Source organism: Calonectris borealis, chromosome 1, assembly GCF_964195595.1.
Source record: "Calonectris borealis chromosome 1, bCalBor7.hap1.2, whole genome shotgun sequence".
In the NCBI taxonomy this organism is placed as follows: Eukaryota; Metazoa; Chordata; class Aves; order Procellariiformes; family Procellariidae; genus Calonectris; species Calonectris borealis.
In genome coordinates, this window is record NC_134312.1 from 33,332,750 (window position 1) to 33,354,976 (window position 22,227).

At 36.2% G+C, this 22,227-nt stretch overlaps 1 protein-coding gene across 2 annotated transcripts in view; it reads right to left on the reverse strand.

The window, feature by feature from the left end:
- Positions 1-2,423: 2,423 nt before the first annotated feature.
- Positions 2,424-22,227, reverse strand: part of YAF2 (YY1 associated factor 2) — a 35,930-nt gene continuing 16,126 nt past the window's right edge. The window contains exons 2-4 of one of the 2 annotated variants that reach the window (XM_075147936.1): positions 19,979-20,061; positions 14,371-14,523; positions 2,424-11,691 (exon numbers count right to left, since the gene is read on the reverse strand). In XM_075147936.1, coding sequence (XP_075004037.1) covers positions 11,454-11,691; positions 14,371-14,523; positions 19,979-20,016 — 429 coding nt within the window. In that variant the 5' untranslated portion in view covers positions 20,017-20,061 and the 3' untranslated portion in view covers positions 2,424-11,453. The remainder of the gene's footprint in view (positions 11,692-14,370; positions 14,524-19,978; positions 20,062-22,227) is intronic. The other variant, XM_075147929.1, reaches the window with a different exon arrangement.

Sequence of the window (22,227 nt, forward strand, 5' to 3'; positions counted from 1 at the left end):
AGCAGGTCTGTCTGTTTGTTTGTTTGTTTGTTTATACTATACTACACTCTCTATATAACTATACTCAAGTTTAAAAGTCCTTCTCTTGTCCTGCTGTTGTTTGCTACAGCATCAAGTGCTCCGAGTCCTCTGACACCCAGATCAGGGTATTAAGTTTCTACAATACAACATCATTTTTTTCTTGTAATAGAATAAATATCTATTAACAGTAATCATACACAATAGCAACTTTGCATTATGACTTGAAAATTCAATTTTTAAGATGAAGGACATCAACTAATCTGAAATTAATCCTGTAAGGTATTTTCTGCCTTTTCCACTTTACAGTAACAGTGCAGACTCTATGCAGTGAATTTAATGCTACTTGTAATAACTATGCTCATCCTAGTCACTTTTTTGAAGACTCTTAGAAGGAATGCATTAGCTCATGAGATCCTCATACCACAGACTGAAAACTACTGCCTTTTTTTTTTCTTCCATATTTCATGTAAAAATTTTATACATTTTCTGTATTTATTATTTCCAAATGCAAAAAGCCTGCATGGCTAGGAGAGTGAAACTGCATCTAGCAAACAGCTAAAATGGAAAAAAAAAAATTAGATGACAACTGCCAGCTGCCCTTACAAGAGGAAATAAGATGTTTAGGAGAGTTGTCAGGGACTCTGAGAGCCATTCAGCAATGCAAGCCAGATGATACACTGGAGGCAGTGAGCCAGGTAGCCAGTTGCCCCTATTTCAAAACAGCAGCATAGCCTGGAACGGAAAAGATGACAGACGGTCATTCAGTAAGGAGAGGTTTTGGAAAGCAGGCAGTCAGTCAACCAGGTGAAGAGTTAATTTACTTTGTCAATTTCTAGCAAGCCCACTTGCTATTTTACCTTTTTATTTTGTTTATCTGTACCCTGTTTTTGCTGTCTGGTCTGTACTGACTTTTGCTGTACTGACTGCCCCTTTTAAAACTGAATAGAACAGCCACATAACAGACAAACGCCCAAGGTACATAACAGGCTTAGGTACCAAGTATTCTTATACTTGGTCAATAGTCACGTCTGAAGTTCACAGAAGTAATTATGGTGAGCAGTCTGCTCACCTTGCACAGTCCTGTGCCACTCCCTGGAGTGTGCAGATATTATACTGATTTATCTGATTTGTCATTAGAATTGTGTTCTCAAACTACTCCACTGCCCAAGTGGCGGCAGAGTCGGTGAGTAGTTGGGCTATTGTGTTGCACAGAACTTAGAGCCTGAAACATCCAAGATACCTTCAAGTGATGCTGGCTCATGATTGCACTAATACATTACTCAGCCTTCCTTCACCCATCCTTTATCTGTAACTTTAGATTTTACTCTTTTATTTTCTTTCAGGTCAAGAAAGGGTAAAACAAAATTGGACACTGTCCTAAGCTATCTCCAGGCACCAGGCACATAGTGGAATGCTGTGATCTCCCATGGCTGCCAAAACATTTGTGTGGAATTTAAGAAATTTGTTTTGATCTTCAGATCCATAATTGTGCAGCAGACTTACCAAACAGTCAACAGAGGAAAGAAATTATTAGAAAGGTGATAGAAGGCTTTACAGCTTGCTCTCCTCTTTTGAATTCTTTCTGTTCTTCTAAAATAAACAAGTAAGTAGACCAAATTAGGCTCCCTTAATTAGTGGCCCCATTCTGGTATCTGATGCCAATTTAGTCTTGTACAAGTCAGTGTTTCTGCTAATACCAAGCTTGGTAGTTATGTCAGCAGTTTGCTACCGCTTGCTGCCTGCACTTTGGGATCTATGCCCAACACTTACCAGGCGGCATTAAAAGCATTCTGCACCTGAGGATGTATCAGCCTCACACATCGCCTCCTTGGAGTGAGGATGAGTTTACGTACTCATGGCTAACATTTCAGTCACCTGCTATGCAACTGGGAAGCTCCGACTGTCTTTACAAGGGAACCAGCTTCTTTCAAGAATGCCTTGTAGGATTTTAGCCTCACACTGCAAAGCAACACAAACAACAAACAATTCAGAGAGAATTGAACACTGGAACTGTATGTAACTTGAAGATAACTTGAGACAACCCACACAGACCATTTTTTTATAACCTGCTTTAGTAACAAAAGGAGTAGTTTTATATACAATGAGATGAAGCCTTAGACTAAGCCTTCTTCTCAAGCTTCTTAACTCAGTTGTTACTTTAATTTGCAAGCATGGAAACTTGCGTGCATGCAAGTTTCTTGCTTTGGAAGCAGTACTCTCAGGAGTATCTCAACTTCCACCATAGCCAAAAGGGGTAATGAATCACCTGTGCCAGTAAATTAGCAGAGGTCTCTTAGGGAATATGATCTCAAAATGCCAAGTCTGCTGTTTATCCCCAAATTGCCTACTTATATTTCTTGCTCTTTTTCCTAGCCAGTAAAAATAACACATTCAGAGAATGGTTCTGAACAATTTAATCATTTTATTTACCATTTTATTTATCATAACACACCCTAAGCATCACCACTGCCAGTCAAGACTTAATATAGTGCACCAACAACAGTTTTCACCACAAGTACTTTCTTGTCAGACTCTTCACAGGCAAGAAGTATTAATTTATTCCTGGAGAAGGCATTTCAATATGTGTCACTATTCTGGGCTTCAAACACATCTATTTACGCTCATCTGAAATCAACTGTATGTTTACCAAACAATGTGAAATAACTATAAAGTTGTTAATTTTAAAACAATTCCCCTATCACAAATTGCGTGGCATTTATTCTGGAAATAATATCTTTGCACTGTGATTCCTACTGTTTCTTTCTTTCCAGCCCCTTCCCCTCAGCTTTTCTGCCAAGCTTTCAGAATTTTAAATTGTTTAATAATGTCTTTGAATTGAGGTCAGGAAGAGGTCAGTTTAAGGCAGCGTCCTAATGGGTTACTATACACTTGGCTAAATGCAATGTATTGTCATCTTTATTTAAAGGAGTGCTTAACTGGAATTGAACATAGTTTATCAGACAGAAAATTTGTAGCATGTCATGCTGCAAACTGTATTTTCTGACTGCTATAAAGAGACGTTTTAAGTGTAGGCCAATATACTGGTTATGTTTTTCTTAGAGTACCTTTAGAATTTTTGTAACAAAATTGTATATATTAAAAAACTACAACCACACACAATCTTTTGTTCACGGAGATGTTTATTTTTATCTTCAATGTTTGTAGGGAATACGATTTCACTACAAAAGTGTCTCAGAGAAACTCCATTCAAAGTCTAGGCTTAAGAATGAAGGGAAAATATACTTTCAGCTGTACCAGTCCTGAGCAAAGTTTAAAAAAAAAAATTAAAAAAAAATCCTCTAGAGATAGGAAGCAGCACCAATAAAACCAGAGGGCCTCTTACTGATATCTGCTCATGCTTTCTTTTCTGCTTGAGAACTGGTAAAAACTTAGGTAGGAAGAATTATTTCATTAGAATGTGGACCTAAGATTCACAGTCCCAATCTCTCACCAAATACCATGCATTCTTTTACAGCCAGAGTTCAGGGCCTCAGTTTTACTTTCTATTAAATAGTCAGGACTGCTAACAGCAAGACTGTTGCCCCCACGGTGTAACATTTTCTCTTTCTTAAATTGGTAAATAAATATTTATTTAATATACTTCTTTTAATAAATATTTATTTCCTATCAATATCAAGTTCCTGAAAAGTTACATTGTTCTTAGAAGTATACTACTCATAGCAGTTATAAAACTGGTAACATCAGGTCTCAAAATAATTCAAGTGGCTTACATTCGGTCTCTTGCTCTTTCAGTGAAAGGATTTCAAGCCATTGGTAACACTCAGTACTTAATAGTTGGTTTATCCAGGACATTCAGATTCAATCTGACAACGTAAATACTTCTAAGAGTCAGAACAGAAAAGGCACTTACTCATTTTGGGGAAGACACCTGGCAGGTAAAAGTTTTATTTTCAAAATAACAAGCCCTTTTTCTGACAATAAAATCCTTAAAAATCCTTATGTTGGGTAAACATAAACCTTAAAAATCCTTACGTTGGATAAACATAAACCCTATGAATAAAACCAACTTATGTACCCCTTCCCAAGAAAGGTAATACTGTCCTTGATTAAGAAACTGAGAAGTGTGAAAGCATCCAGAAATACTCAGAGGTTTTATTCACTTCTGTGATGTTCCAGTAGGCTATCACAGCTGACTAGAAGAAAAAATCTCCTTCAAAGAATGTATGTTTTACAAACTGAAAGCCTCAGAAATTTCTGGACTGTTTTTTATTAGGTACTTGTATCAGCAATAAAATATAAGATTCTAGTGTGTTATAACCAGGAACACCACCCTGATTACAACTGATAACCTGTGACTCCATCCAGAGGAGTAAATCTTTAATCAAACTTCCTTTCAATCAAACCATTGCCTCAGTGATGCTCTGTATAAGGCACTTAGTAAATTTTAAGAGCATCTGACAGTGCTGTTGGTAGTTTTGATTTGTCTGTGAGGATGCTCTACCAACGCTTCCAGATTAACGGGCTAAGGTATGGAATAATCACTGAAAACAGCCATACGAATTACTGGCCACAAAACTCTTTTCAGAAGCCACCATCCGTTCTAGTATGGGTTCTTATTACCCTTTCAACATAAAGTTATCCTTTTTCTAGTAGTCCAGGAATCAGACCATTTAAAATTGGGTAGTATCTAAATGTACAAGAGGAATCTATTCTGTTCCTGACTAGCTCTAATCAAAACTACTGCCCTTTCAATAGATGACCTGTACCCGAGAGAGAAACATTCATGGTATTTACTATGCAATTCACAAAAACTACATCTATCTTTAGGCCAAAAGTCACTGAACCAACAGGTATCAAGAATTATAAAGCAACACACACCTGTAAAAAGCGTAGGATGCTGCCTACTTCCAACACAGTACACAGGGAAAGGAATACTAAACACACAAAGAAGCCATTATATAGTGGCTTTTCTAGGTATTATTCTGAAAATACATTTTCTTTGTTCTTTCCCCCCCTTATCCTCTGTCTTTTTGTTGGCCTGAGGGTTTTTGAAGGTGTTTGACATTTTGGAAACAGAAGCTACTCAGAATTTCTGTAGGAAAGCTGAGAAAGCGCTTAGTATCTGTGCATGCTCCTCAGATCTCTTTCTCCAGCTGGCACCGACAGTGTTTTCTTGCACCTTTCAAAAAGCCTCCAGGTACTGCAAGTTACTTGGCAACATTACGCCTCCATCAGTTGGAAAGCATTTTGCTTATTTTTCCATGTTTGGAAGCCTCCCAGCAATAGAACCAGACCATTTGCAGAAATGCAGATATGAAGACCAGTAACTGGCATCCCAGAATGCCAGCTACCTCAGCCAGAAAGCTTGAATGGTAAAGGATTGGTGTAAGTAAGTTCGCTCAGCAAGAATCTGTTCAGTAAGTCAATTATATAGAAACAAGGACAACAGTGACAAAACTGATAAACGACCTCTAAGCGCCACATACATTGTTGGTCTTACAGAAGCCAAGATACAGTTGAAGAACTGGGAAGAGCAGCCAAATTCCCCACTTGCAAAAGCAGACATAATAAATAATTGCAAACTCACTACATCCACTTATACTATAGATGTACTTTAAAAAAAAAAGGAAAGAGAGAAGAAGGAATCAGAATGTGTTTCCTTCAGAGGTGGGAGTAGTGACACTCAACAAATACATGTAATCTTAAGAGATTTCCCTTGCTGAGATTAATTCATAGCTGAAGGCTGTTACAGTAAGAGATGATCAGTCAGATGGCAGATTTTCTTGCTCAGAGATCTGTGCCATCAGGAACTGGGCTGGGCATTGAAGTATTTTGATTTATTCTGTGCAAAGAAGGATCAGCTTGAAATAGATCATTCATGGATGGTAGCTATATATTAGATGCATATAAATAGCAAATTAGATCTCTATTCCCAAAGTAGGTATTCAGAAAGTAGAATCAGCCTGACACTCACTTTTCTTAACTAATAGATGCTAGGTGAACAACTCCATCCTTTTCTAGTGACAAAGTACCTGTGACTGCCTGTGAACCAAACAGAATTTGTAGTTTGTAGAATCTAGTGAGCTTGGGAAGAGGGTAAAAAACCAAATTTCGTTAGCCCTGTTTACATATATTTCCTTCTTCTGTATACTTTTGCTTCTTCATACAGAAGAGGAAAATTATGAGCACATGGTTAGCAGGTTATCAAAAAATAGATTAATACTCTCTTTTCCGCAGTTGTTTTCTTGATAACTCCATTGTAAGTTAAAGCTCCATTGGTCTAAAGCCACATTTCTTAAAATCTTAAAGTTCAAGGGAGGTTGTTCATTTTACAAGCGCTTTGACTGAGATCAGTATTTATATACAGAGAACAGTGTAATTAAAGATTACACTTTTCCAGGTGACATAGATCCTGAAAATGTAGTCCTGAAGGGCTTCTTGCTCAGGTATTCCTACCTCTGTCAAGATATGCCATACTTTCCACAATATAATTAACATTTTGGAACTATTCTTTAAATTATTGTTACTGGAACAATATTTCTTCTGGTGGTAGTTTTCTTTTTAAACATATGGGACAAGGAGTGATTAGATAGTGTTACTATTTTGTCTTTTACAAACCCTACATGGTACAGCAATCTCTTGTGATCATTCTTAGTAATACTCATTTGAGCTATGGAATATGCTTTTGCCCTTCATCTTCCATGTTTAACTCCTTAAAAGTACAGCTAAAACCTCCTGTGCACATTAAACTGTTTCCTCTTAAAATCCCCTGTGTCAGTGGACAGAGCAAGTTCTTTCAGACGACTTTCATCTCTTTCCCATAATAAAAGGGGCAAGATTAGGATCAAAAACCTGAGGGATTAAGTATTACACAGTGGTGGTTCATTTTAATTAATTTCCACCTATACTGTAAAACAGAAGCTGTAAACAGCTCCTGCATTACTAAGACACTAGGATCTGAAACTAATTTACTTGTTCACTGCATTTTCTTTCACTGTTTGAATCCAATGGTATAGTTTAGGCAGGGCGGGGGGGACACCTGGACTCCTAGGCCTTGTTCATAAACATATCACAATCTTCTTGTGTAATGCCTTAGGAAAGTCACTTAAATGTCACCTGCCGTTGGATACCACCATTTACTAGCAAGTGTGCAACTACCCACTGCTGTTGCACCATTTACTCCATTCATATTCATCTAGACAGGAAGTTAACAATAATTTCTGCAAAGCATTGATTTGTAATTAACTTGTGAAGTACTTCTCCAATTTCAATTTAATTCTTACTAAAACACGGACGCTTCTTTAGATGTCAAACTAAGTTTGATACCTGATTGTTGTCTTACACAAATCTCTTAAGTCTCTTTTAACAAGAGGACAAAGTTCCTCCTCGTTGAAACTTTGACAATACAAAAGAAAACCAACTGAGGTTCCTCAGTTTGACTGGTTTTACTGTATAGCTTTTGCTAGTTTGTGAAGTTACACTCTTTCGAATTGAGACTGCTTTGACGTAAGTCAGGGCATAATTTCAGGTAAGAAAAACCTTCGAAAGCTCTAACAGTATTTCCAGCACACCCAAATCTTAACATTGATAGAAGTATGCATTTGCAAATTATCACAGTCAAAACCCGCATTAACTTTTTATCTTACCTATCTTATTCCTGAGTAAGCACAGCCCAAATTTATTACAAGTATAGCACTTGTTGCTGCCTTTGAAGAAATTAAATTAAATTGCATTTCTATTTCCATATAGTTTCTGATATTTGAAAGGAAGCATACCCAAACTCCCTAGCAGGGAGCAGAGTCAAATAAAGGCATGTGACAGAAAAAACCAAGCAGATACAGTTAAAGAACCCTGGATGTACATAAGTAGTACACAATAGACACTTCCATGCCAAATCCATCCTGTATAACAAAATATAATCCATTAGCATAATGTGGGAAACTGTCAGGCTTTTGAGATAGGAGAGAGAAAAATTAAAGAATTTAAGATGCAGAGTCATACACTTGCACCAAGTTTAGAAGACCTGCCTGAACACAAAAAGTGTTCTGTCTTACATGTCTACCTAACAATGTGCTATCCATAATATTAGAAAAAGCAAAGTGCACAAATTATAAAATCAAAAAAATTTTGAGACTTTACAATCTATGCCACAAAACATCAAATATCTAGAGAAGCATGTAATAGGTTAAAACTTCAGTCATAGTCTTAATTTCAAGACTTTTAATATCAAGAATTTTAGAGTTTTTTAATGTAATTTTTTTTTTTTTTTTACTATCACTTCTGTTAGAATCAAGATTTTATATGGCACAATTTAACCTGCTACTAAGTAGAACAACTTTTGTTTATCTCCAATACACATACTTAATTTCAGGGGAAAAAAAGATCATAGTTGACAACTGAATATTTGTTCTTTTCCTTATACCACCTATAATTAGTGGCAAATTTAGGAAGATAAGAGTCTGAAAATTATTGTACACTTTATCAATGAACTAATTATACTTCATTTTTCCCCATTTCTCCCCCCTTTTCCCTTCTGAAACTGGACAATCAATCAGCACATAAAGGAACTCATTTACATGGAACACTATCACACTTGTGTTTGTTGGGTCACCATTTCATGAACAACCCAGGATGTATGGCTGTTGAAGACTGGTGCATATATAGAATTTAACAAATAACAGTTCTTATGCAGAGAGCAGTCACAGAGAAAAATAGCTAATCAAAACACATTACAACATTACATTTTCACTTTTTATAAATGGAGTAAAGATGCTTTTAAATATATTTACAGTTAGAAAAGGACTTAGGATTACCACAAATCAAAATTATTTAGAAATTATGAAAGTGAAGTTCATTTAAATTGGAACATTATGAACAGAGTCAAATGCCATATTCTACCTAGAATTTGTCTACTCTGCTGTCAGTATCATTACATCCCTTTAATCACAAACAGGCAAAAACTATCTTAACTTTGTTTAATGCCAACACAGGCATCATTGCAATGTAAACACTGGCAACATAATAGTTCAGTTAAAACCACCACAGCTCAGTTTTTAGATCCTAGCTGGCTTGTGTTGTATCTGTGGTTAGAAATTGCTTTTCTATGCCTTATTCCATAAAGAACAGTGAGACCTTTCTGCATTCTTTTTGATTATACCCATACTTGTACCACATTTTTGAGATTATTCTCTAGAGACAGCTGAATAATAGTAAAATCCACTCCATCCTCCCTTCCTTCCAAACCAAATGGCTACTTATTTCCGAAGATACAAAGAGACCTCTTTTTGGCAGTGCTGGGTGGTTTATTCACATGAAGTTAAATGAAAATACGTTTCCCATTTAGTGAACTACTGGAAATAGATTATTATTTGTTTGCAAGGAACTCTGAAATGTGTTAGCATTCATTACATTTTAAATTAGAAACACATTTCATAAAACATCTTGCGATGAGATTTGTTATCATTGAACTGCTTACTTTAAACAGTTTCAGCTCTCTTGTAATCCATTACATCAGTATATTCTGCAAATAGTCCCACCTAAAAATAAAATATCAAAAAATAAAGTTGAGAAGCATGTATTTTTCTTTTAAAAACTAGTGTATGTTATTCTGAACACCAGCCTAGCCCCAAAAACATTTAAGAACCTCAAAATGCATTGTTTTACAGATACTAAGATTTGGCCAGGTAATGGCAATGAACAGACATCCTATTTAGTAAGATAAAGCAGAATACATAATAAACAGGTCAGTAGTTATCCATCTGAAATAGCCTATAATTAACATTTGATGTCTAAAAAGTTTAAACAGCAACACCAAGGAATGAGGTATGTATGTTCTCAGATATCACATCAGACTTTCATTTTATGCAACTAACTGTATTTCACAACTAGCATCTTACAAAATAGAACAGTACCATTGTGCCCGTAGAAGTACTGCATTAAAAACAGAAAAATACATTACTACAAGAAACCACCAAACATCACAATTGTCAGGGGCTACAAAAATCCATTGTTTTAGCTGTTAAGAAGACGTATCATACGTTGGTAGTAATTTGGGGCTGGATTCACTACCAAGAAGGTCCATCCAACTTTTACATGGGCTTAAAAATATATTTATTTTGAATGAAAAAGAAAAGAATCACGGGAGTGTAAGTAGACTACCTCACTAAAAGGAGCTAAATGGACTTTTGTACTGAACCTGAATCTATAATTTAAAATCTATACATGGATTGTATGTGTGTATCAAAACACTTATTGGTTGTAAACAAAAATGCAAAATCTGTATTCACAAAAATATTTTATTCGTAATTTTACATAATACCAGTTGGGATTGTAAATAGTTCTGCTCTGTATCAGTATATTGCTAAGTGCGTAAATGTTGACAGTTTATGCCATAAAGTAGGGTACTGAGTTTTTTCATATGATTTATGACATAATATATTTTAATAGGCCAAATCAAAATTAAAGAAATTGATTCAGGAACAAAACATTAATAGTATTATTATTTCCTTATTCTTGTGCAACATCTGATATTCCTGTAACGAAATAAGTGACTATATGACACTAGATAAATTTGGGGCCTGGAAACAGCACTAAGCAGAAACGAGAACTGCACTTCTGTTATTTTTAAAGCTTTTCCAAATTTTCCTATTTCCAAATGTTAGTTTTTGCCAAATGCAAAGTCATCTGAGGTTCCATATTTGTTACACAACATAGAATACCAGTGTTCAGTGACAATGTAGTACTTTACCTGAATTGTAAGGTTAACCAATCAATGCTTAGAATGTGTTTTCTATTTTGCTTGTAAACATTACAATAAGTGTTTTAAGTGTGAAAAAATATTGGTAAAACCATCAACATAATTCAGTAACAGTAATCTAGTAAAATGTGTCAAACATTGGCAAAAATTCATACAAATGTTTTATTTAATAACATTTTTCCTATTTAACCACACCAAGTACCAGCAGGTGTTTTTAAGAAGATCATTATTATGAAAATTCTGTTGCAGCAATAGTTGATTAAGTTGATCTCTGACTTGCATACATATAACTATGTTTCACAATTCTCAAATAATACATATTTAGGCAGCTTGAACTATGTTATAAAAATTTAAATTCAGTACATGCCAATAGTAGAGACTCCAAGAGTTGTGTTAGAATTCACTAAACTAAAAGTGAAAATGGACTTACCAATAACACTGCATAATGAACATTCAAACCACATTTTCATGGCACCTTTACACATGAAGATTAAAAAGTTGGTCTGAAAATGCTTTGTCAGCATTTGTAGATTGCATTTAAATTATTGTTTCTACCACTGCACTTTTTTTTTTTTTAAACTGCATAAATTATGTTCCAGTCAACATACCAATTGTGCATGGATAATCTGTCATGAAAATGTGGTAACAGGTGACAGAAGTTATGTATTTGCATGTTTTGAAGAGAAGAGACTAAGGAAACTGGAGGAAAGAAACTTTAATGAGATTCCCCATTCAGTGATGACGCTTCTCCTCTGGGTGAAGATGACCTGGACATTCCCCTCTCTGTGTTGTCAGAGCTAGAACCACTCTGACTGTGTTGATCTGCAGAAGCAGCACTGGAAGCAGGTGGCGACTTAGTTTTCTCCTTAAAGTCTGTAATTATGACTGTCAGATCTCCAACGGTAACTTCCAAATGCTGAGCGCTACTTCGATCCACATTTTTCAATCTTGGCCTAAATAAAGCAAATGATCATATTAAAAGCACACACACCATCTTATTATCTTGTCTTCCTCCAACTTTTTAGGAGTTCTGGAGAACATACATGTGTACGTAAGACTGCTATGTGCAACATGTAACACACAGGAAAACAACGTACCACAAGTATTTATCATAGAGTGTTTCTAGTGTGTTTTACATTAAAATAGCTGAACATAACACATTACCTTCTCCTAGGATTATTTAAAAGTTGACCTTATGAATAACGTAACCGTGCAGCAATATGGATGTGTTGCACATGTGAAGGTTTTTACTTTTAAAAATTAAGTCTTTCTTTACTGTGGCTATAGAAAGTTATAAATTTGACCCAGAGAAGCATCCATCTCTGCAGCAGCCTTAAGCCACAATCCTAAGTAGAGAACGATGTTCGATAATGAAGATGTCAGTGTCTGTCTTTTGAATTCAACAGCACAGATAGTGTTAACTTGCAGCAGGTATTACTTCATTTCAAAACCTCTCTAGGAGTGCTAGTATACTATTTGAACTGGACTTTGTGTTCACAGTATAACTCTGGTATTCCTGGTATATGCTGTGATTTAAATTATGCACAGAGCTGAGTATTACATACAGTGTTGATAAGGTAAGTCTCTTCATCTAATCTTTCAATTGTTTGATTTTTCACAACATAAAGACCAGAGAAGAATACTTTGACTTATATTCTGCCATCATATTTTTGCTAGTGACAAGCATAAAGTACTTTCAATTTACTATTTTCCTTTGACTACCATGAAAAACTGTCACCAGAAAGCTGAATTTATACAATCGGTTATGAACAGCATAGCTTTATGCATTTAACTGACTCCACAGCTTTCACTAGCTCAAGTTGCAATTAAATAAATTAATATGACATCACATGTTAGCAGGTGTGCTAACAGCAAAGCCCTAACCTTTACCCTATCATCTCACTTTGAAGTAGAATTGGTTCCCAGTCGCTTCAGCTGAAACACCTCATGCCCTTCCTCCACTAGAATAGAGACAGGCTTTGACATCTTGTTCCCCTGAGGCTGAAGTAGCGTGACTGAAAAATTTAAGAGAAAAATGAAAATCTGCTGCTCTGTAACATGGGAATGGAGAGAAAAATTCAGCATTATCAACCTGCACAAGTGCCATGCCTGGAGCTTATTAATCACATTGAGTGTGTATGCAGTTTTTTTATGATCGTTTCCAGCAATAATATACAAGTTTTCAGGGAAAGAGAAAAGGATATCCTTTTCCCAAAGGATACTGAAGAAATCTGCTTAAACTAATCAAGCATTCTTAACTTTCTATCCTACCTAGTGACTCAATTCTGTGAAAAATTGAACCGTTTGAAGCATTTTAAAAAAAAAGTAGCCTAGTTATTTCAAAGAGCAATTCTTAATGCAAATCTCAATACTGGTATTTCAGTCCAAGATTTTTATTTTAGTTATTTTTTAAATGTTCCCCCTTTTTCCCTACCCTACTTCTGCATTTTTAATGTACTATTGCAATTCAACCATCAATATTTCAATTTATAATATTTAATTAGTTTAACTAAAACTCACTATGTTAACTTCAAATGCTTCATAACTGAAGTAGTTCAGCTGCATGAGGTAAGCTAGTAAGTTTGAGTACTAAAAGAAAAAAAAAAGAAAAAGAAGGAACATCTCAGTGTCCTTAATCCTAACCATGACTTTCTTAACAACTGTTCTCTCTTGACTCAATCTCTCCCTGGTTCTGATCCTGGTGATCCTATTTCAGGCACAAGAGAAGCATCTGCTACTTCTCTGCATAACTAATCCCAAAGGATCTTCCTTGGCTGCACTACTTCGGAGTCTTTCCATTTTTAAGAGAGAGAGAGAGAGAGAGAGAGAGAGAGAGAGAGAGAGAGAGAGAGAATCAATAGTTCTTCCCATGTTTGATTAGACTACATGTCTTGTATACTTCTGAGCTTTTTGGCACAGCATTCTTGCCACAATAACTTTACGCTTAGACTGTGATGATTTAGGGGTTAAATTTTCTACTTTTGTTTTGCAGTTTGCACCTTCCTTCCACCTGGTCTTACAGCAAAATCAAGGCTTTTACAACTACTTGTCTGTACTGTAGTATTTCATGTTCTCAGTTCTAAGAGTCCAAGGTTTCCTTCAGCATGCCAGATGTAGCATAGAGATTTTTATCACTAGGTAATTATCCTGTGCCTTATCCTGTCACATTAATTTATACCCTAGTTCAGCCCTTCAAAGTTTATTCCAGTTCTGCAAGGATAGCAATAACCATGTTACTTTTGCACTCTTCTGCAGTCTGGTAGGGGTTCTCTCTCTCCCCTATTATTTTGCACGAAAACTAGTCACTCCTGTCCAGAGATTGGTATCATCTGTTTGCCTATCTACAGTTTTGTATGGTGTGAGAAATACATCTGTAACCCTTAACAAAAATACCCAAGTCTTTCTCTCTATATTCAGCTCATCTCCATCTTCTGGTCAAAATTACAAACTGCAGGTTTTCTTCACGTTTAATAGGCATCCTAAACCAATGAAACTTCACACACAAATATTTAGCCTTATTGACGAAAGAGTTCGCCACAGTGCTTACAAAGCAGTAAAATCGCAGAACGTTTTCTTATTTGCTTTTTTAAATTATGTTTTACCAATAGCGCAGAAGTTTCTAAAATGTTTACCTGGTTTTCTTATGACTGTTCTTTTTGCTTGTTGTTTCCTTTTCACTTTTTTCCTTTTCTACTTTGTCTTTTTTCTCTTTCTTTGATTGTGTAGGGGGCACGAATTGCTGAGGAACCTGTTGTGCAACCAGCTGAGAGACAGGTCGAGGTTTCCTGTGTGCACATATATATATATATATATAGACACGCATAATGCTTAGACTTTACAACAAATCTCAAACTCTCTACACTTCAGTTATTGACATTAACAATCACTATAAAAAGAAATACTGCTAAAACTTATCTTGCTGCTAATACGTCGTTAAAATAGCATACCAAATTTAAACCCATTACAGCCTTTTGTTTCACTTACTTGCATTGTCAACAAATGAGATTTTTTGGTTTTTTTAAGGATTTAGAGACAAGACTTTGCAATGTCCCCTCTTCTCCCAGTTGTCATATCCAGACAGCGACTTACACGAGGTGAACTCCAAAAGATGAAGCTTCCAGAGGGAATACTTTACCACCAATCCCAGCCCCCTCAAATGATGAAGGCATCTGTTTTGAGTGCAATACTGCAATACTGAAGTATACAATCCACATCACAAGAAGGAAAAAGCTGACCTATCAGGTATCTGAGCTAAAGCCACTGTTGGCCTTACAGAGTAAAACTTAAGTTTTTTTAGCTCAAACAAATTCATTAAAAGCAATGACAAATCCTGTATCAAGTTGTTCACTGGAAAAAAATATACTGCACTAATAATAGTAGGATATAGCTGTCAGAACATAAATACTTTAAAAGCTGGCAACAGAAACTTCCAACCACATTCCATCAGTATACACAGTGCAGGTTTCATTTCCGAGTTTTGATCCAAACTAAAAACCAGCGTGAGAAGGGGAACAGCAGGCAAAAGAATTTCAACAGTTTATTATTTTTACATTTTCTGAAATATTATTTTGAAATGGCTTAATTTTTATTTTATTTTGTATTGGAATACGAGGATTCTAATGTGAAATGAAACATTTTACTCTTTCCAATGCATGGGTATTTCTTTATTTTGAGATTTTGGAATGAAGAAATTCCAAGTCATGACATAGAAAAAGGAAGGTTCTGTGAGTCTATTAAGACTTTGAAGATGCAAATTTCTTCTCCAAAAGAATGTTTACCCTGCCAAGCTCTTGGGTTTTGTTACTTGGGTTGTGTTGTTGGGTTTTTTAAAATAGAAAAAGCACAAATTATATGCACTGTGATACTCTGGAAATACAAAGCAGTTATTAAAGCAACGGAAGCTATCAGCTCTTACGCATATTTATTTATCCCAACCCACAGGATCACACTACTGGCACTTCTTGCTTAGGTGAAGTGATGAGTAAAATAACAAAAGCAGAAAATCAAGGCAGCTCCCATTAGCAAGTTATATTTTCAGTAATGATTGCAATAGTTCATGTTACAGAGTGCAAGCCAAGTTACAAGAATCCATAAAGTGTGGGAAAGGCAGTTAATATGAAACAGCTGAGATTTCATGAGTCTTCACAGCAAGTTCTTAATGAACTAAAGTAAAAATAAAGACTATTAAGAATATCAATATAATAGAACTTTGGGGTGAAAACTAGACTATCACATACCCACTCATGAACTAAGCCCATGCTAACTCACAGAGAGATGAAGATCAGCAACAGATCTCTTAGTGAAAGCTACCCAGCTTGTATCAACTGGCAAATATATGACTACATGCTTTTCAGGAGAGCATTGCAACTAGGACCATGGAAAACACACAGCAGGGTCCAAAATCACTGAAATGACTCAATGGACTACAATTGTTTACATTAACAAAGTACATAGGACATTTTTAAAAAAACTTGCCTCAGAACTGTTTCAACCATTTGTCATAGTAGTTCATAACAAAGCAAGAACCACCAAGGTGTAATTTATGCACAAGCTTATCACTTCAGGTGGAAAACACTTGTGATATATAAACAAAACTGATCATCTGTCTTGAAGATTGCTCCAGGAGATAGGGATACAGGGAGTTAATATTCCTAGTGATGGCCAAGTGACAACCCCATCATTACCACATAGTGACCTGAGAGAATAATCTGACGTGTTACTTATGAAGTAAGACAGTAGTGAACTTCTTGACACAGAATTAATTATTGCCCAGAGCTGTGGACAACACCACAATCATTGAAACTTGTTAAAAAGGGGTAGAGAGGGAAAAAAATTCTTAGCCAACTATTTTAGGAGTTCTCAATTTGCAATAATTTCAATTCCTGAAGGCAAACTAGATAACTTCTATTAGAGTACAGCTGGGAAATTAAACTTAGAACTAAGTCCTAGGTTTAGAACTTCTCTTTCTAGTACCATAAAAAAAATGAGACTGACAAAAAAGATCTTTGCCACAAGAACAGACAAAAAAACCCACAGAGAAATCATGTTTGGGAAGATGCACTAAAAATGAATCAAGAGATTCTACGTGGTTTTGCTGTGACAAGGAATTCCACTCAGTTATTTTATTGCTCCCAATTAAACATCCATCTTTTTGTTGTCAATTATTTCTATAGCTATCTATCAGTTATATCTATGTTCCAAAATTTATTATCTACTTTCTCACTTCCAGATTTCTTAAATGAGGCATTCAATGTTTTTATACTAAAGATTTGAGAAAAAAAATAAATTCACATCTCTCAACACTGAGAGTGTCTTTCAAGCGTTCAATTTTTTTTTCCCCCAGGTACACAAAAGGGGCTACTGAACTGCAACCAAGCACTCTGCAAGCCATACAGGTTTCAGGAGATAACTTTACCACTCATGAAGCTTTAACCTGATAGAATTGTTCATGATTTAGCGGTAGCTGAATCATGTCATTCAAGCATGAAGGAATTCATACAAAGCAGGTTTTCTTGCAGAGAAGATAAATGTAAGAAAAACTATTCCCGTAACAGGAAATTGATTTTGATGATTTGCCAAAATACGACATTTTAAATTACTGGATTTCAAAACCAGTTAGTTAAAGACTCCTTGTAACAGGCTGCTACAGATTAAGTAGATACAAACAATGTTAACACTGCCTTTTATTTCATCAATATATTTATGGTAATTTGCTTTTTGAGCATATTCAAGAGCACCTGAGCTAGCTGGTGTTTAGAAAGAAGCTCTATAAACTTCTGCTTTATGATTATTTTTGCTTCTACGCTGCAAGTGGTAAAGTGACTTTACAACTGAACAATCCAGAACTACAGGTAGAAACGTTAATAAATACATGTTGCTTAGTCAGCCCCTCAAAACTTTGCATTTTTATCTAATAATTTCAATTCAGTCAGTTTAAGTGGAACACTAATCAAGAGAGGCATACACTATTACAAAAGATAAGAGCTACCAATTCTTTCCAACAGAGGTGAACTTTTATGGTTTTGGCCCTAAGCACTGCAGCTGTACCAATAAACTGATTTACTGAGCTTCCAAGAGATCACTAAACATCACAGCTCCGAATATTATGCCTCTCCTTCTCTATCACTTAGTTTTCCTTTTCAGCCAGTGTTATCCTTCTTCTAAGTTAACATCAGCCATACTTCTATGTACATTTCTACTCCAACCTCATCCATTATGGTTTATTAATTATCTAATTCCAATGTTGCTTTCAAGGTCCTGCATACAAATACTCACACACTTCATAATCTCCTTTAAAAAAATAAGGAAAACTAACATTCTTGTTTTTTAAAAAGCCAACAGACAGTAACACAAAGATACATTTTTTGTCTTCCCTACAATTCTCATTAATGCTGAACAACAAGGATGTCATCATTTTAAGTCTATTCTTCTTGTGGCAGGATGTAACTACATTTTATCTTACAGGATTTGATCTAGCTGCTGGTGTAGAGGGTATATTTACAGAGGCTGCAGAGAATTATCTATGTTTTGTGTGCAGAAACTCATTAAACACTGATGCTCTCAAAGGGAGCAAATATTTAATACTGAGAAGGATGGACTAGTTTTCATTGTTGACATTCTTTAAGAAAAAAAAGCTTTATAGCATAGCAATTTACATGCCTAGTGATGAAAATACTCATTCAAGAATACATGCAGTGCACTAGACCAAATGATACCTACAACTTTTGCCCCATTTCCCTCTCCCAGAGCTCAACACAATACCTTCCTGCTCATAAGTCACTCTGGACATCTCACAGCAGTACCTGCTTCCTTAATTTCCCTCACCTAGTATTCAGCAATAATCTACAGAAAAAGAATTTTGATCAATTTAATATGGTGAATAACTTGGTCTCATTACAACAAAGCGGGTCCATTTTGAAAACAGAAATAAACAAACAAACAAAAAAATCTATGTACAGTACTAATAATCAACATATGCAGCAGAAGTAAAGTAAACTCTCAGTCGCCTGAGTTGTGCATCAAACATGCAGAGAACCAAACCGGCTTAATGCTGAAGCATCTTGGGGTCTGGCTGAATTTATTTAATTTATACAGAGCACCACTACATTTGCACAGCGCTGCTTCTACAGCCATCACAAGTCCATAAAGCAGTCTAATGTCTCCTGCATTACTCAGAGTATAAGCTCAAATTCTGAGAGACCTGCGCTACCTATCTGTCAAATCAGCTCTAGGGTCCATCCGCAACAGTCTGGAAGCAAAGAGCACGATGTGAACGACTGTGACAGTTTTTCCATGAACCAACTCCAAATCTACCTACACCTCAAGTGAGTCCTGTGTCAGTGCGATGCACCCCTGTATGCAGGGTTCGGAGAAGATTCATCTCTTTGGTGCTGCATATCCTGAACATGCAGAGCCAACCAAGTAAGACTGCCAAGCAGCACAGTGCAGCCAAGCAAATAAGACAGCTGAGAAGCACAGTGCAGAGACATCAACAGTCTAAGAGAGGAACCAACACCTGAGCTTTGATTCAGTGAGAGCCGTGCTGGACTTGGACTGGTCCACACAGAACTAGTACCCATATCCTCCCAGTATCCACAGATCTCAGAACATATCCTGTGCTTTTCTATACAGAAAGCTAGATGCTGTAATTAAATCTCAGTGCTGAATACATACACCTTTTCAATCTGTTGTGGGAAAAGTGTATTGTCATCTGTAATGTGCAGTTTACAGAGTTCAGATATTCTGAAGAATAGGAGACACACTCAAAGACACACTCTTTCTTGAAGCTAAATCTCCTCTGCTTTGTATATTTTACTACTGCAGAAGTATTAAAATTATGATTTCCCAATCTTAACAGAACAGATCTAAATTAAGGAAATGCTGTCACCTCAGCTTTCAATCAAGCTGAAAGATGCTCTTCAACAGATGACCTGGATCCAAAATAATACCTGCCAAGCAGAGCTTCCATTCCAATATGATCCTTTCCTTCCCTTTGCTCTTCTCAAGTCCATCCACCTCCTGGTGTTAATTCAGATAAAAAGCCCTTGCTGGATGCTTATCCTGTCTGGAATGGCAAATTATCTATTTCGTAAAGCAAGTGTCACATGCAACGTATCTAAAAACTTGTAGAATACCACATGTTAAGCCAGATATTTAAGTCTGCTATTGAGCTCTGGTTACTTTACTTGCCACACTTCTCCTCCAATAACTAGAGCAATATTCTAGTTGAGTTTTACTTACCTATCAATGAGCTGATACAATTCTGTTTTCAAATTCATCTTAGTCCCTGGTTTCCTATGAAATTATACACATCTTGCCCAATCCTAGAAATCAGGAAGAAATTGCCTGTGAAACACTATTCCTACAGAAGGATGTTAAGTCGTAGCTGCCCAATATGGTATTGATCTATTTTTGGTTCATAAGTTTCTCTTCCAGATACTAAGAAGCTACCTTTTGAATGACAGAAGAATTCAATGATACAGGCAAGATGTTCATACTATCAAACAGAACAGGTAACTATTATATACCAGGAATCATCAGAACAGTTTGAGCTTTCAGGTTGATCAGCAGTATCTTATCTCCTATCATATTTTCATTCCCAGAAAAGACCAGCTCCTGAGCAAAACAAAGCCTGTGGCATTTCTTCAAAATTCTTCACCTGCTTTCATGCAGAATCTCTACATGGCATTCCATAAATTCCGTAATTTCAACTTTGCACACAAATTTTTTCCTTTCCTCCACTGTAGAAGATCATCACTTCTTTAAAAAAAAAGTTTCAGAGAGTTAAAGAGGTTTTATTCAAAGGCACCCCTAATCCTTAAGCAGTACCATTTATCTGAAGTTCTCTTCCCTACAGGGAGACACTGACCTTTTGTTCAAGGCAGCAGATTCATCCCTCAAGAAAGAAAGGTTAGAAATATCTGGAACAGAAACCTCACTGATTTTGTCTTGCCCTTGGTCACAGAACCCTTTCCTCAAAAGTGAAAAATCCACATTATTCTTTAAATGCAAAGCATTCTTTGCTTGCATGTGATTCAGGAGGACTGAATAAATGCTTCCAAGCTAATGGAAGTTCCCAAATCTTCTACTCTACTCCTTGTTGCTTTAATGCCTTCACTGCACAGGACTCAAGTAATGAGTCCAGCATGTTTTTGAACATCAGCTTCATTCACACTTCTGCAATCTGTTCTGCGCCACCAGCAAGGCATGGCAGAACCCATTCTTTGGAAACCAGTAATCTAGTCAATCAGTGCCCTGAATTTCCATTTCCAGGGTTTTTCAAGAATTATCAAAATCGCTATTGCCAAGGTCTTCCGAGCAGTAACTAATCCATGTATACAAGTCATCTTTGATCAAACTTGCGAAGCTGATTGGCCTTTACAAACTCCACACAGGTTTTTTTATGTCTCCTTGGGAAAGTCTCGGGGTTTTTTCCGAAAACTGCATTATAAACACAGTGTATGCTGATGCACTGTGGATTAAACCCAGAATGCTTGTCACAGTTCTGACTAAGGTAGTAGAAACTCCAAAATCAAAGTCAGGCATTCCCAATTAACTGTCTTCAGGCAAAGCATAAGAGAACAAGCTCAGTCAGCTTCTAGGGAAAAATATCTAGAACTAGGCATCAGAGAAAGCCAGTTAGCTCCTCAAACCACTGCAAGTTTTCCTGTATCCTATCTTCTTCTTTGTTTACTACTTATGAAGGACAACTGCTTAAACAGCAACCTACCCAAAATCGCACACTTCTGACAGTCACAAAGAAATATGACTACTACAGTATTGTCATGACAATGCCTCCATTTTCTATCTGATTAATACCCCTTTGATTTTTCCTTCTATCTTATCCTATCTTATATACAAGCTTATGCAACTTCTACTTCAAGTCATGCTGAAATTCAGCTGGTTTCTATTTGGATAGCTAGAAATTTTTGTTCAAGCACTCATCCTTACTTTAATTACAGAAGCTTTTCTTTCATTTACCTATAAATACACTGCTTGCTTCTTCCTTTGACAGCTCTATTGTCCCCTGACTTCCATATACAATGTGTCCCATGGATCTACAGAAATATAAATAAAGTATCATGGATAAGCTGATATGCAGTAACCAGCTACGTGCACTCTCAAGCCACTGCAAATGCCCAGCAACTTTGGGCAGAAAACAACTTTACTGTGGAGCCTTCCTGTAGACAGTTCCAACAACAAGGTGATGCACAGGAATGTGTTATATTACTGTAACAATTCAAACAGCAGTAAAATTTTAAGACACTTTTCAAAATTACTTCCAAATGCAAGGAAAGCATTTAATGCATTCTTCTCAAATTCAAATCTAGCACCTTCCCCACAGGTTGACCTTCTAGTCAACTAATTATATGAGACCTTAAAGATTAATCACTCACTCTTCTTACGTTTTGCACAAACCCACCATGTGCACTAGTGTTCATACTTAAAATATTCTTTGTTTTGCCCAAAATGATACACTCTTCTATACA